This window comes from Siphateles boraxobius, unplaced genomic scaffold (assembly GCF_051911475.1).
Source record: "Siphateles boraxobius isolate OS27281-9 unplaced genomic scaffold, OSU_SipBor_1 20, whole genome shotgun sequence".
NCBI classification, from domain to species: domain Eukaryota; kingdom Metazoa; phylum Chordata; class Actinopteri; order Cypriniformes; family Leuciscidae; genus Siphateles; species Siphateles boraxobius.
In genome coordinates, this window is record NW_027508811.1 from 16,785,863 (window position 1) to 16,801,865 (window position 16,003).

Below are 16,003 nucleotides of genomic sequence, written 5' to 3' on the forward strand. Positions count from 1 at the left end.
ACAAACCACATTAAACTAGCTTTTAAAATGCAAAGTGACAAAGCACCTGTTGAATTTCACAGCAAGCCCGAGGTCAGCAATGCAACAGGTGCCGTTTTTCTTTATGAGGATGTTCTTGCTTTTCAGGTCTCTGTGAGCGATGGCTGGTTTTCCCTGCGTGCCGTATATCTCTGTATGCAGGTGACACAGGCCACAGGCTGCAGAGTAGGCCAGTCTGAGCAAGGCCTGTGTGTCCAGAGTGGTGAACTTCAAATAGTCATACAGAGAGCCGTTCTCGTGGTAATCTGTGATCAGGTACAGCTGTGTAGAGGCTCCAGAGCCATTAATGTCAGCAGCAATGAAGCCTTCGGGCAGAATGAAGAGAATTGCGTCACATAGGAAAACATGGAATTGATACACAATTAAAAACACTACACAATCTTTAATTACATGACGTGTACCTAATATGTTCTCGTGTCTCATGAGCACGGTTTGGTAGATCTCTGTCTCTCTGAACCAGCTGGCCTCCTCTCGAGTAAAGAACACTTTCACTGCTACCTTCTCCCCCCTCCATCGACCAAGCCACACCTCTCCATATTGCCCTTTTCCAATAAGGCGCACTGTCTGGATCTGCTTGGCAATGGTGCGCTGCACCTGTAAAATGTGAATAGAAACTGAAAAAACAAGCTGTTGATACTAAAATCCTCCAGACTGCATTTCTGATTTCTCACCAGCAGGGGGAGCCCAGAGCCACTGCCTGAGGTTTGAGACTGGTTGATAAGCTCTTTCAGAGATTCTCCTGCTGGGATAAAGGCATCATCCTGCTCCAGGTCTCTGTGGTAGCGCTGCCTCTCTGTCTGCCACTTATACCTGAGGACAGGACAGAGTCCATTTTTTTATACATCCATACTGACATCAGAAAGCTCTTTCCTGACTCCTTTTTTTAAATATCAAGACAACACTTTTTACAAAAGATTAATTTGTTATAGGCAAACTTTTTCATAGTTGTGTACCCAAGGAATAGTCTTGCCCCTACTTGCAGTAACTTAAGTGTTTGTCTTTCAACAACAATAGGCCATGATGTGGGTGGCATGTGTTTACAAAGGTGCTGTGCAAAAACACAGCAGCGTTAAGGTTACAGTTCAGTGATGTGGGAAAACGGCACACACAAGACAACACAATTAGCTATTTTTTTTTAAAAGCTTAAGTGTGTTTTGAGCTTCAGTGCAGTGATGATCTCACCTGTAATAACAGATGACAGTGACACAGATGAGGGTGCAGAAACACACAGACACTGAAATGAGGAAGGCCAGCCAGTGAGGGTCTTGTGGTACTGTAAAGAGATCAAGAGAAAACACGTCCACCATTATAGCATTAGGTTAGCCAGGGCTCAATCAGCAGGCCTGTTCAGATTTTTACTTGCCCTGCCAACAATATAAATGAGCATATGTAATCATTTAACTGTTAATATATTTTGAAGTGTAATTTATTCCTGTCATGAAAAAGCAATTTTCAGCATCATTACTCCAGTCTTCAGTGTCACATGATCCTTCATAAATCAGTCTAATATGCTGATTTGCAGCTCAAGAAACATATTTTTGTCAGAATTCTATGATTGATTAAATAATATAACAAAGATATATATATATATATATTTTCCCGATTCATCAATGATCAATAAGAACATTTATTTGAAATTTAAATCTTTTGTAACATTTTGAATGTCTTTTTGATCAATTTAATTACTGATGCACCGATCATGATTTTTCACGGCCGATTCTGATACCGAGTTTTTTGCAAGCAAACTGGCTGATTTCTGGTTTTATTTTCTTTAAGCAACAAACAAGAAAGAATAGAAGATAAACAATAAACAAGATGTTTATTTGGTATTTAACAGGCCAAACTGGCTTTTGGCTATTAAAAACAATAACTGTTACCATCTGGAATTAACGCAGTAACTGCGCATTAAGCACATTCAATATAGATACTGACATTTAGCATCAGCATTTAGCTTTTGTTTTTAATTTGGGTTAAACTTGAAAGTACATAAAACTAGCCTTAAATTCAAACATTAACTGTAACCACGTGAAATGCAGCAACTGCATAGTTCTGCAACCCAAACAACACAATCAACACTCATTCAACAATCCAAACAAAGATGTTAGGCTACTTAATCAGCATTTGTTTGTTTTTAAATGGAGTAAAGGAAAAGGTCTTTACCAGAGAAACTAAATATAACCAAAATAAATTAATTATTCCAAAGTGTTAAATCAAATAATGTGTAGAGTAACAAGTAAAACAAAGATGACACAGCAGGTGCTTTTTAAATCAAATTGGTAATTTTAAGGTAAAATACAAATTTTCATCATACAAAATTGAGGTTTACCCTACTTCTAGCTTTTCAAAACTCAATTCAAGTTCTTCTGTATAAAAATAAGTATTCCAGCTTTAATTGTCACAAGTTTCGTTTCTCATCCAACACGTGAAGCTGAGGTGAACAAACGTTCACTGTCTACGCTAGTGCAGGGCGCGGACAGGTACGCTTGCGCAACTTCAGTGAGTGCATTAAAGCGGCTCTTATTTGTGCGCCAGTTCACTAACAGCTGTTTGCTTCTTGGTATCTGTGCCTCAGACAGGTAGCTCTGCAAGACATGTTCACGAAAGAAAATGTAGGCCGAAAAAAAAACGTCCAGTTCCGATTTATGACCGTCAACCGGTGCATCCCTAAAATTAATACAACCTTGCTGAACAAAAGTATTAATGTCTTTCAAAAAAAAAAAAAATTAATTTGAACTGTAGTGTTCAAACATTTTTGCTGCAAAATTATGTCACACGATATAAAACTTTTTTAATTGATAAGGAATTTTCAAATGATTTTGATGCTTCATAGACCAAGTTATTCTGACAATTTTCACTCCAATCTTTTAAGTTAGCTAGTTAATGTTACCCTGCTAAAAGGTTTAAATCAACAATCTGTAACCCTTCACAGAAAATAACCTTGCAATGCCATACAACTGCCAGGCACATAGTATTGAAGCTTACCCGAGTCTCGAGGCGGTAACTCTGGCTTTAGGTCTCGGTTACAAAAGTCAAACTGGCAGCACTCAATGGTTCGACGTGGCTGTGCAAACTGCGAATCCTGTGAAAAACCCATGTCTCAAGGGAGTAAAACTTTCAAAGTCTTAAATTTAATCATGCAAGTCAAAGTGCAAGACACTTAAGAGACAAATTTCCTTACCTTGCATTGAAAGTGAGAGCCTTCATATTTCATACAGCCTGAGCTTAAGATCCCCACTCCGTTTTCATCTTCTTCAATGATGGCGAAGCACTGACCATTTGTCCTGTTGGGTTTCAAAGAAAAAGTAATTATTTGTAATGTATATAAACAAAGCACAAACATATAACAGGGGTTAAAGTTAAAAAAATTCCTGAGCCTGAACTTTTTTTTGGGCGGGACGAGGGGACGGACTGCACAGACGGACTTATCTTCAAATGGAAGTATCACTGATATTAATATAGCTAATGATGTCTCGATGAAAATTATTTCCCCCCAAATTTTAAACATTTGTTAGGCTTTAAAAAAATAACAACTTTTAATTAAAGTGAACTTAAAACAATCCTCACTTAAACCTATAATAAATGTCATATTTATCTGTACCTTTCCTGCCTAACAGGTATGAAATATACAGAAATTGAACAGGGTTATAAAATAGTCCGCACTGCATAAATTATAAATTAAATTAGATTAATCCTTATTAAAGCTACAAGCGTTCTTTAGTCAAAGAGTAGTTAGTAGTTTTCTCTGTTCCCTTTGTTCTTAGGTTAACTTTACTGACAGAGAGAATTGGTGGCTGCTGTGACTTTAGACAGAAAATATGATTATCCTGACCTGAGCTAATTTACGAAATCAACCAACTCACATCTCCTTTCTTTCTTTTCATCCATGATGACATTAAGTCACCTGATGTAGTTTCTGGAGTTTCATTGCTCTCTGTGCCGCAACCGCGATACCTGCTCATTAGAATGTTCAGTCAGTGAGGAACGTTATTTTACACAGGCTCGGTCCAGCTCCTCCGTGGCAATGACAGGTTTGCGGTTAAAAATCATAACAAACGAATTTGAAAGTGGGGGGACACAAACAGGTTTTTGTAAAGTTGGGGGGATTAATCCGTGAAATTACGCTCGTGGGTAGGACATCATCCCCAGGCTTCATGGTGCGATCCATGCTTTCACCGACGACGCTAACATGACGTATGGATTCTCAATCACACAGTGTTGCCAGGACCTGCCCTGCACTGCTTCTGATAGGCTTGTAGAGCTGCGCTCCTCTCATATGATTGGTAGGTGAAATCAATTGACTCGAAAATATTAAACCGTATTCAAGTTCCCAATTTTATTTTATTTATTTTTCCCCCTCACGGCTGCACACCGGAGATCCGGCACAGTGCCGGAATACTTTAAGCCCTGATGTAATCACATTAAACAATGATCACTTAAAACGGTGCCATAGCCTGTGACACTTACTCGCAGGTGTTGTTCTTGGCGTCATCAGGGCAGTGACCTAAGCAGTGGCAGCTAAGGAAGCGGGCAGCATCTTCTGGTGCCACAGTAGAATCATCCCCGGTTCTTCTGGAGTCTGAGCCAGGCTTCACTCCACTGCCCAGCAGCACGTGGTCAGGGTTCTGTCCTGCTGTAAGTGACAAGACACAATCTATGAAACAAAAAGCAAAAAGCATTTATCCCAGTCTTTCTGCATTATCTGTAGTGCAGAGTACTCAATTCAGTAGCCTGTTCTGGCTGATAGTCGGCTGCTTTTGAACCCTCATTTTGTGAGTAATGTGGCGGTTCATGTAAACAGTCAAAGGCACATGCTGTTAATTTAAACAGGTCATTTAATATTTACTTGAATAATAAATGTTGAAGAAATATTTAATTCAAACTACAAACTTCGGTCTACATAATACTGGTTTAATTTTAATAGCACATTAGTCTTTGGTATAGTACTGAAATTTAATTGATAATCATTAAAATATTGATTACTGAAATTCCGGTGTTGTGACAATCCTCAATAAGGCCAGCATGTCCTACATTTATTTTTTCTTATCCTTTGCTCCCCCTCTGTATTTGTGACAGCTAACCTGCTCCTGTTCAAATCCAAACCAACTAGCATACATACAGATCATCATGTCCCTTTCTGTTTCACACCCTCACAAACATTTATTTTTCATACCTCTCTATCTGAATTTCAGTTGAAATAAAGGCATCTGAGACATGTCTCTACTGATCTCCCAGTGTCGTCTTATCCTGTCACAGTGCATGAGTATGTACTGATGTAGCTTTCTGTTGAGCATGACTCCACTGCAGATGTTCCAGTCTAGACTTGTCGGTAAAACAGCTAATCACTCACAAAGCAGCAGTTTGAGAGACTGGGCGGCAGGGTGACACGGTGCTTGCTTTATCAGCTGCATTCCATCCTCAGATCCCATTACGAGTCTGTCTTGTACAGTCTCTGTGTGCTGCCCATCTTACAATTAGACTGAACTCTCCTCTTGGATTAATTCTATTAGGACTCAGTGATTAAATAGAGAGCTAGGCAAGATAAAGGAGCTTCTGATCTTCAATTCACTGCATAATTCAATGGATCTCCTACTATAACAGGGAACTACACTAACATTTTCCACTGGTGGCACTTGCGCTACTAACTTTTTCAGTTACTAGCGCAAAACATGATTTGGTCGCACAAATAATTTATATAGTAAGCCGCTCTGGATAATAATGACCAATAGTGAAACTGTATTGCATACAGATGTGCTTTTTATTTTACTCTCCATCTTTTAAAACACATGCCTTCTTGTTTTCTTTAAAAATGGTTGGGATAGATTTACTGCAATAGAAAATACAGTAGCCTACACAATAAAGTGCTAAATTAATTTCTTTTGGATTTCACCATGCTATGGTTGGCACAGATGGGCAGACTTCTGAACTCTTAAGGAAAAGTAAAATAAATATAATATGTCATTGTGAAGCTTCAATGATTCGTGTTTGAATTGTTTTGACGCAGTTACAAATTTGGACAGTCCTGCAATTGAAGGCCCACAGAATTTACAGTAGGGCTGCACGATATTGGTAAAAACATGACATTGCGATATTTGATTTTTCTGCGATATGTATTGAGATATAAAAACAATTTCACCAGATGACTTGAATAGCTCTACTTGGAAAGAATGAATCATTCTAGAATGACTCTTGAGTTCAGTGTTGGACAGATCAGTTGTTATTTTAACCATTCATTAAAGTTAATCGGTTCAAAGGAGTCAGTTCGCGAATCGGACGTGTCATTAACGGACCACGGCACACGTTGTGTGATTATCCAGGCAGTTTAGGACATCGCACAAGATTTGTCTCAACACAGAAAACATTTCATCACCAGATAGATTTTTTGTTTTGTTTATTGAAAGAGTGGTTTATGCCATCTGAATGTGTGGAAAGCTTTTCAGAGAAGATGAGGCAACGTTATTTTAGCACAATTCACAACCAGTGGTAGTTCAGAAAAAAAAAACTTCGGTCTTCCGACCTTTTACCATCGTGTATTCTCAAAGATATTCAGTCAACTCAATTCATTAATATGAGCGAGGGAGGGAGAGAGAGAGCGCGCGCGACTGGGGCTTTCACTCTCTCTGCTCGTTCTCTCAGTTAAACAAGCGCGAATCCGCGAAGCCAACTTGATGTGTTGAATGCTCAGAGCGCGTTATAAAAAGTATTCTTAAAATACACATTTCTGTTTAAATAAATGCTCATAGTAAATCATAGCATATTGCCTAAAACATTAGGTAGGTACAAAAATAATCAAACGGTGATACATTTGCGACCCATTAAAAATTAGGGTCGCAATGGCATTTCAAAAGGTAGCATATGCGACCATTTTGGTCGCAGTGTAGTTCCCTGTATAATGTACATACACTGAAAATGTGATTGATGAGTACACCAAACTCAACATAAACAGCATGAACCTAACAAAATAGGCAGTCTGAAGGAAATGCTACTCGAAATATGGTACAATGAAGAACACTTAACTTTTCCTAGCCTTTGGATACAATTAATAAATGTAACTGTTTTTGTTGCGCCGCTGTTGAATCTACAGTGCCACGGCAAAAGAAAACATATTTAGCTAAGTTGAATTAAATGTAGCAAGTTAAAAGGGTCGGAAACTGCATCATTTTACTGCGTTGTCTTCGCTGGCAGCATGCAATAATAAACATACATCACAACCACTGATATCAAATTCACAAACGTTTACTTTTAAAGGCCATCTTTCAATTTAATTGTATAACTTAATTTATACAGAATCTTGTATGAAAATGTCAATTTAAAAAGACATATATAAGAATACATATGTTTTACAACACCCACAGGCAGAAATTATGAAAAAAGTGTACCTATTCTAAGCTAGGCTCAAAAAAACCGCCCTTTTCCAGGGAACGCGTCATATGACGTAACGACAGGCAAAACAAGTAGGCGTTGCTGCCCTGGTTCTCAGTGTGGGTTTACGTAGTCTGAGAGGTGGTAACAGAAAATAGAACTTGTAGTTATCGTTATAGTTGAGTTGGTTTGAATTGTCACAATGGTTAATTCTGGTGTTTGTTTTGGATGCAACCACTCCAACTTGTCTGGTCATCGGGTCCACCGATTTCCAAACAAGAAACACAAAGATTTCCGTGCTTGGATACGTTTCGCCCAGGCAAAGAGAAGCAATTTCGCTGCCTCCTCGGTGACAAGACACACGGTGGTATGTGAAAAACACTTCACACCGGACAGCTACAACTAAGGAGATCTTATGGAATTTCGCATGGGAATTCGACGAAGAGAGTGGGTTAGGCTGGCAAATGGCGCTGTGCCATCGGTGCATGCAAGTCCACCAGCAAAATCTGGCGGGAGTGAAGAGTCTAACATTAACGTTAGCACTAGCAGAGAATCTGCACGTCGAAAACGGGAGCTTTGCACAGTAAGTCTTATAATACCTTACATGTTGCATCGAAATGTAGCTCTGCATGTAATTTCTGCAAATATATTTTTTTGACGTTATAATGGATTAGTCTTGGCATGACTTTTGCTGACTGTAGCTGTTCTGACTTGAGAAGTTGGCACCATGAAGGCACGCCGTCAGCTTACTCTTGTTACGTTAACCCCATGAATCTCTTTAATAATAGCAATACAAATACGTGTTTTTTCCTGCGGGACGGGATAAGACACAAAATCAATGCATCTCTATTATTGTGCGGGAATAAATTTGCGGACGAGAGTGTAACACATACGTTGCGGGAACGGGTGGTAATGGTCAGAAATTCGGCGGGCGCGGGCGGGAACGGGTGGTAATGGTCAGAAGTTCAGCGGGCGCGGGCGGGAACGGGTGGTAATGGTCAGAAATTAAGCGGGCGCGGGCGGAAACGGGTGGTAATGGTCAGAAATTCGACAGGCGGGAGCGCAGGACTCTAAGTTACCTCCTGACACTTATTTTATTGAGTTAATAAGATAATCTTTTTGGAAACGCATCCAAGTAATGCTTTACAATATTAGTTTTCTGGTTTTCTTAGTTACATCGAAGTTGCCTTGGTTTTCTTTGACTAATCAAAGCTGGTATCAACAGGGCACATGCGAGGGGATGCAGCTCGGGACTATTTTGAAAAGATTAGCAGTCTTTTAAATAATACACGAATGGGGGATTTTCATGAAATGACTACATTTTTTAAAGTTCAAAGTTGTAATTTTGGTCTGTTTTCAGATTTTGGGAGAGAGTGTTGCCAGCAAAGACAGGGCGGGTGCAACTGCCACTTCAGATCCTGAAGATGATGGAGATGGAGACATCTCTACAATGGACCCTGAGCCAGTAGTGGTCCATCGTGGATCACAGTGCAACATAAGATGTTTACATCGTTCATTAGGTAGTTAGCTTATATCTAGCATTCACCATACATGCCATTTACAATCACAAATAAGGATTACATGTCAACATTTTTCATGATCTCCATGGTTACTATTTTGTAATTTACACTTTTCAGACAGTAAACATTAAAAATTATGAACTGCATAATGTTAGAAAAAGATATTTTGTACTGGGTTGCATTAGATTGTACATTCATTGGTAACAACACATGCACTATGGTGAACAATTATTAAGATTAATCTCTTTCATCTAAGCTGTTCAGGTAAAGCCTCAGATGGTGGCTGTGGGGACTCAAACCGAAAGGTTTGAGCATCGCAGATCAACTCCACTGGCCAGTCCTGAACAAAGTAATGATGAATGGTCATTTTCTGATATCATCAACCATTCTGGTGATATGTCATGGAGTCCAGGGGAGGAGATGTTGAGTGAGTCCTATGAGGAGGAACCAGAAGAGCTGGAATCTCTCAGTGACCCAAAGTAAAAACATTTTTATTAATGGAAACTGTCTCTGATTGTGTATCAAAAATGTCATAGTCAGAATTAATGTGTTTTTTCCTTTTCTTGTTTTCAGTGCTGTTGACAAGTTCATTGTTTGCCAGAGGCAGTTGCTGTCCTTGTTCACGGTTTGCCCTGCAAGCTGTGGGGAAACCCAGGGACACATAATGCACCCAGAAGGAACCTTCATAAAAGTTAAGCAGGTAATGTCTTAATTGTCAACTGTCTGTGAGGAGCTGAATTATAGATTGTGAATGTACAGTATGTAAATTAATTATTTGTGTCTTAACTATACAGGCATTTCACTGCCTCATCTTAAAGCTGCTTGAGTCTTGAATCTTCTCTCATCTTTCAGGCCTGCGGAACTTGTGGGTATGAGCGTTACTGGCAAAACCAAGAAAAGGTGCATCGAAACATGCCTGCCTGCAACCTTTTACTCAGCGGTGCCATCCACTTCTCAGGTTGCATGGCTACTTAGACCATCAGGATGCTGAAGCTGTTTGGACAGCAGTGCATAAGTCTGGCACTTTTTTCCGCCATCAGCGCTATTACACTATCCCTACTATCGTGCAGGCCTGGAGGAATGAGCAGAGGGGGATCATCAGGGAGTTGAAGGAGACTGGAGGTGGATTGATCCTGTCTGGTGACTGCAGGTAGAATGATCTAGCTCACGTCACTGCTGTAGAACAGGTCAGTGTGTTTTTGCATTAACCTCTAAATGTAACTGTTTTTGACGTTCTTAGATCAGATTCTCCTGGACACTGTGCCAAATATGATAGCTACTCCTTGATTGAGGATCAGATAAACAAAGTTTTGGATGTTCAACTTGTCCAAGTAAGTTGATGTCACACAGAAATCTTGTGTCTGATTTAGTTACTGATATTACTGATACTGTTCAGTAATAATCAATTGGTTTTACACAGCTCAGAAGTCCCAAGCAGCTCTTCGTGTGAGCGTCTAAAGCAGAGTATGCAGTTCCTGATGGACCAAGACATGTAAGTGTCTGCTCTGATAACAGACATAAATCGGCAGGTAATGATGCTAGATGAGATCTAAAGCTGAACAGTATTTTACATGCACAGTATCACTCAAAATTAATTCTAAATTCTATAAAATAAATTTGTGTGTTCTTTGTTTTAGGTGGCCAAGTGGGTACGTGAGAAAACGTGTTCAGAAGGAACAAGGCATTTCTTTGATATCTGATATATTGGGAAAAGTATGTATTGTGATGTTGGTAGTTCTATATAACAGACTTGTTTTTTGTAGTTAAGTTCACTTTCCTAATAATTAGTTTGCTCTGCTCCGTTTGTCTGCTCTGGAACAGGTGTACAGAAAGCACTGGATGCTGCTGCAAAAGAGAGGGACTGTGAGGATCTGAAGCTGTGGAGGCCAGCCATTATCAACCATCTCTACTGGACCGCAGCTTCCACCCCTACAGGAGATCCAGATGAGATGCAGGCAAAATGGCAGAGTATGATAAATCATGTACAGGACATACATGAACACAGCACACCTGCATTTACCAGCTGCACACATCCACCATTGGAAGGAGAGGCAAGAAACAAGGAGTGACTTGAACCAGGTACAACATAGTAGCCTATGTTAAAAGATGTCAAATGTTTTGAGGCTAAACTTTTTTCAGTGCTTGTTAAGTTTAGTTTGGTTTTATCAATACGTAACCCCATGTGTACTAATAATTACTTGTGTTATGAAATGCAACAGACTATATGACAGAATATGTTTTATTCAGGATCACCAGCAGCCACTAAATTGGAGAGTGTAGCTGCCAGGAAAGCACTGGTAAAGGATATTCGTCAATTGTCGCCTCAGCATCAGACATTCTCCCTGGAGGCCAACCATTCCCTCATTCTGCACTTTGCTCCCAAACACACTGGCTTTTCTTTTCTTGGGATGTACAGCAGGTAGTGTTATCACTTAAGTATCGATACTAAAAAAATTAGGTATTTTTGTTAGTGCTGGGCAACGATTAGTCGCATCCAAAATAAAAGTTTGTTTACATAATATGTGTGTGTACTGTGTATAATTATTTTTTATATATATATATATATATAAACACACACATATGCATGTATACATTTAAGAAAATATGTTATTTATATATAAAATATTATATTTATATATAATATTAATTATGTATAAATATATATACAGTATATACATGCAAATGTTTCTTAAATATATACATGCATATATGTATATATTTTTATATATAAAATTATTATACACAGTACACACACATATATTATGTAAACACAAACTTTTATTTTGGATGCGATTAATTCTTGCCCAGTAAAAAAAAAAAAATCTGGATATTGCAATACTTTTGTAGCAGGTAAATGATGACAGAATGAATATGGCTAAAAACTAATGCAGTCTTGTATAGCGGACCAAAATGTTATTGATTGACAACAGCATTACATATTGTTTGCAAAAAAATAATTGCAAAGTTGAGTCATTGTCTTAGACCCATTTGAACTGAAAACATTAATATCATGTATTTCTGTTGCTTTCACTGCATTGGGTTAGCTTTGGAGACCTAATGTTCTATCTACTTATCTCCTACAGACTTCTCTTGGCAGCCCTACATTTCAATAGTAATGGCAACAGAGATGTAGCTCGAACCAGTGAGGGTGAGGCACGCTACGCCGTTCGCTACCCGCGGTTTCGGAAAGGTGGCTGGGTAGTCCACCCCATCAAGGAGAAACCATCTTACGGTTAGTAGTTTTACTTAGTTTCTCAATATCTTTTTTTATGTGAATCAACCATGTTATTAAATGTGTTCTAAACATCTCTCCTCAAGGATACGCAACAAATCTTATGGTCTCTCTGGTAGAGGAATACTCCAAGTCACCACAGGCCCTACAAGAAAGCAGTGCTGTCTTGTCCTCTGCTGCCCTGCCCCCCCTCACCAATTCCCTCCAGAAGGTTCCCAAGGATGAGGCAGTCAGCCTCCATCTCGCACGACACTCGCGTTGATAACACGTAATAAAAGATAACTTTGACCGATACAGTTTGTTTCACTATGAATTTATTAATCGTCTTCCAAGTGGGGCCACTGGAAACCTTTGTACGTTTGTCCCTCCTCTGCAAACTGCCTCCTTATTGCTGACACAACACATGAAGGTATGGCTTTCCTAATGTCACTGCCTAGTATTCCGTACGCCCAGCAGACAACCTGCCTGTATGCTGTGTATCGGAACTGCCTGTGGTGGAGATTGGGACCTAATTACATTTTGATCATACCATGTTTTCATAGTAAACAATTCCAATGGTAAATATTGAATGTCCTGTTGGCTGATATTCTACTGTACTACACAACACCAAAGTTGTTTTTATAGTAAGTATATGGAAACCACTGAGTTTAAAAACCTGCTTAACAGGATTTACTATTTTGGTGTAGAAACGCTGGTTCTTTAAATTGCAGTGTGAAATAATTTTTGCTCAAAACATACTCTGGCCTGCTGGCTTGGAGAGGGCCATGCTCCTGTCTGAAGTTCAAGTATGCTATCTGCAGCACAAAAGGATTCATACAGGATGCTTCAAACCCTGGATGGAGTGTGAGGCAGGTAATGTCTTCTGGGGGATCTAGGTTTTGGACAAGGGACCAATAGGCGTCGACCTCCCTACAGCACACACTCTCCATTGCTGATGGCATAGCCTCACATCTACCACACAAGCACCTGTTAAACAAAATGTGCCAAGATAAACTCACGCATTTATCTGCATGCCTTACACCCAGTCCACGTGACAATAAAAGATCCTTATAACAATGACTATATTTACATGAACAGCATATTCCCGTCCTAACCGGAACACTAACTGCTTTCATACACATACTCCGTAGTACTGCGAGCTCATTTACATAATGTCCGTCGGAAATACTAGGGGAGTAGTATAACAGCCGGCTACGTTCGGAAAATCTGGGATCTAAATTAAACATTTTAAGACGCATGTTGCTAGCATAGATGGTGACAATAAACATGGATGCTTGAAAAACAACAAAGTCGACAGCAATATTGCTAAATATGATTTATTAAAGATACGTCAATGTGATAAACATGGAGACAACGTTAGCCACAATTAGCTATAGCCTGTGGTCACTCACCAAGACACCTGACCAATCCTCCACCGATTCTCCTCACACCACAACTCTATCACTCTATCTCACCTCTGGGTGCCTCTGTCCATTTACCCTTCCCCTTAACTCTGCCTGACCCCTCTCTCGCCTAGGTGGCTCATAATTATAAGGCAATGGCCCATCGGAAGAGTTTACATGAACCCCTACTGCAACCTCTTCAATGTCTGGCTCCATTACGAAGAGATGAGATATACCGGCCGTTGCGTCACGTCCGATCAGAGCGTTTTTAGACAGCGGAAGTAATTTTACTCACAATTTCTTTAAAACAACTTTTTTAATGCACATTTATAATTAATTTCTTCACGCAAATCGAGTTCCTACAGTATTTATCTACACGTCTATTCACAGGGATCTTCAACTTGAAAGAAGGGCTTTAATGAATCGGTGACTCCCAAGTTATCTATTTGAATCACTTTCTTTAATCAGTTTGAAACACTTTACCAATGGCGCTTTTCCACTGCATGGTACGGTAAGGCTCGGCTCAGTACGGCTCACTTTGGCGCTTTTCCACTGCATGGTACGGTACGGTACGGCTCGCTTCGGCTCACTTTAAATGGTACCAGCTCTGTTGAGGTTCCAAGCGTACCGTACCAAAACTAAAATGTGACGTCGAAACACTGTAGATCACTGATTGGTCAGACAGACAGAATCGTCACTAGCGTCATTGCATTTGCGAGACATCAAACCCGCTAGATTTAAATAGCCAGTAACAGCCACAGCTGTAGCACCTGTTTTAAAACTACTTGCTTGAAGAAAAAAAATTTCCAAAAAAGAAATGTCTGAATCGTGGTCAGTGGACGAGAAGCGAAGACGTTCCTCTTGTTGGTTGTCGAGGAGTGGATAAACTATAACGATCAGTCATAATCCCCACTTTGAAGCGGTACTAACTCCAGTGGAAAAGCAACCGAGCTAAAGCGAACCTAGCCGTGCCGCGCCGAGTCGTACCACGCAGTGGAAAAGCGAAGCGAGCCGAACCGTGCCGCGTCGAACCGTACTGAGCCGTACCATGCAGTGGAAAAGCACCACAAACTGTGGGTACGGTGCACCAAAAAAAAAATAATGAAAATGTTATCATTCACTCACCCTCATGTTGCCTCAAACCTACACTGAACAAAATTATAAACGCAACACTTTTGTTTTTGCCCCCATTTTTCATGCGCTGAACTCAAAGATCAAAGACTTTTTCTATCTACTCAAAAGGCTCAGATATTTCTCTCAAATATTGTTCACAAATCTGTCTAAATCAGTGTTAGGGAGCACTTCTCCTTTGCCGAGATAATACATCCACCTCACAGGTGTGGCATATCAAGATGCTGATTAGAAAGCATGATTATTACACAGGTGTGCCTTAGGCTGGCCACAATAAAAGGTCACAAAATGTGCAGTTTTACTGTATTGGGGGGGTCCAAAAACCTGGGATGTTTTCAGCTTCCAGGAATTGTGTATAGATCCTTGCAACATGGGGCCGTGCATTATCATGCTGCAACATGAGGTGATGGTCATGGATGAATGGCACAACAATGGGCCTCAGGATCTCGTCATGGTATCTCTGTGCATTCAAAATGCCATAAATAAAAAGCACCCGTGTTAGTGGTCCATAACATACGCCTGCCCAATAGGCTTGCTACGATAGTCGGTGTTACACGGTGTTCAGGCGCAACACTGGTTTTATCACTTCATCAAGTTTAAAGCGTTAAAAATATTTAACGCAATTACGCAGTATCCATTAAGTCCTGCCTATTACACACACAACCCACAGAAAAGACACGCGTCAGTATCGAGTTCTCTTTCGGGCTTGAACAAACCATAACACACAAATTATGTCAAAATGTCCGTTTTGTCGAGTGTCCTCATAAGAGCAGTCTTTAATTATTTAAATTAAGTCTTAAATGAACGTAGAGATTTGTGAGAAAATGGGACGCGCGTCAGATCGCGTCTCTTGTCAGCAGCGGCTGGTCTTAAAGTGTCATTAATGTTTATCAAAGAACAAAGGTCAGAGAGTAAATGACTCACTCAGACCCGGCGCCAGGAGGATTATTATACCGGTAGCCTAATCATGAATGCACTCCGCTATCTTTTAACACATCTCCGGCGAACAGCTTCTTCACGCAAAAGAAAAACTCTTCATGAAGCACAGTGAAATTCAGCGACCTATGCCGTTTCCTGATGGATCGAGGTTGTTCGTTTACTTTATTTTATACGTGCAATTCACACGAGCTCTAAGCGCATGCGGGACTACTGCGAGTAGTTAAATTTTATTAACGAGTGTAGGCTACAGCTTAGGCTCAACGACTGTCCGAATTCACTCACTCGTTTTCATTCACTCCTTCAAGTGAACAGTATTAGTGGACTAATTAGGGAATAGGCCTAACTTAGTGAATGAGGGTTTAGGGGGCAATTTCGAATTCAACCCATGTTCTCAAGCAGGG

At 40.0% G+C, this 16,003-nt stretch overlaps 1 protein-coding gene and 1 long non-coding RNA gene across 6 annotated transcripts in view; one reads left to right on the top strand and one right to left on the bottom strand.

The window, feature by feature from the left end:
* The window catches only part of bmpr1aa (bone morphogenetic protein receptor, type IAa), a 41,577-nt gene that overhangs the window by 3,414 nt on the left and 22,160 nt on the right, over nucleotides 1–16,003 (bottom strand). For 2 of the 5 annotated variants that reach the window (XR_013205965.1, XM_077237241.1), the window contains exons 4-10: nucleotides 4,504–4,669; nucleotides 3,218–3,320; nucleotides 3,022–3,118; nucleotides 1,222–1,312; nucleotides 711–849; nucleotides 441–633; nucleotides 47–344 (exon numbers count right to left, since the gene is read on the bottom strand). Coding sequence is in view for 4 of the 5 variants with exons in the window: in XM_077237241.1 (XP_077093356.1) it covers nucleotides 47–344; nucleotides 441–633; nucleotides 711–849; nucleotides 1,222–1,312; nucleotides 3,022–3,118; nucleotides 3,218–3,320; nucleotides 4,504–4,669 (1,087 nt within the window). In the remaining variant the exon portion in view is untranslated. Of the gene's footprint in view, nucleotides 1–46; nucleotides 634–710; nucleotides 850–1,221; nucleotides 1,313–3,021; nucleotides 3,119–3,217; nucleotides 3,321–4,503; nucleotides 4,670–16,003 lie in introns of all 5 variants that reach the window. The other 3 variants (XM_077237242.1, XM_077237240.1, XM_077237239.1) reach the window with 3 other exon arrangements.
* On the top strand, nucleotides 7,857–9,340 carry LOC143744708 (uncharacterized). The gene is made up of 3 exons (XR_013205902.1): nucleotides 7,857–7,981; nucleotides 8,759–8,918; nucleotides 9,175–9,340. It is a non-coding gene; the product is annotated as an uncharacterized LOC143744708 (long non-coding RNA).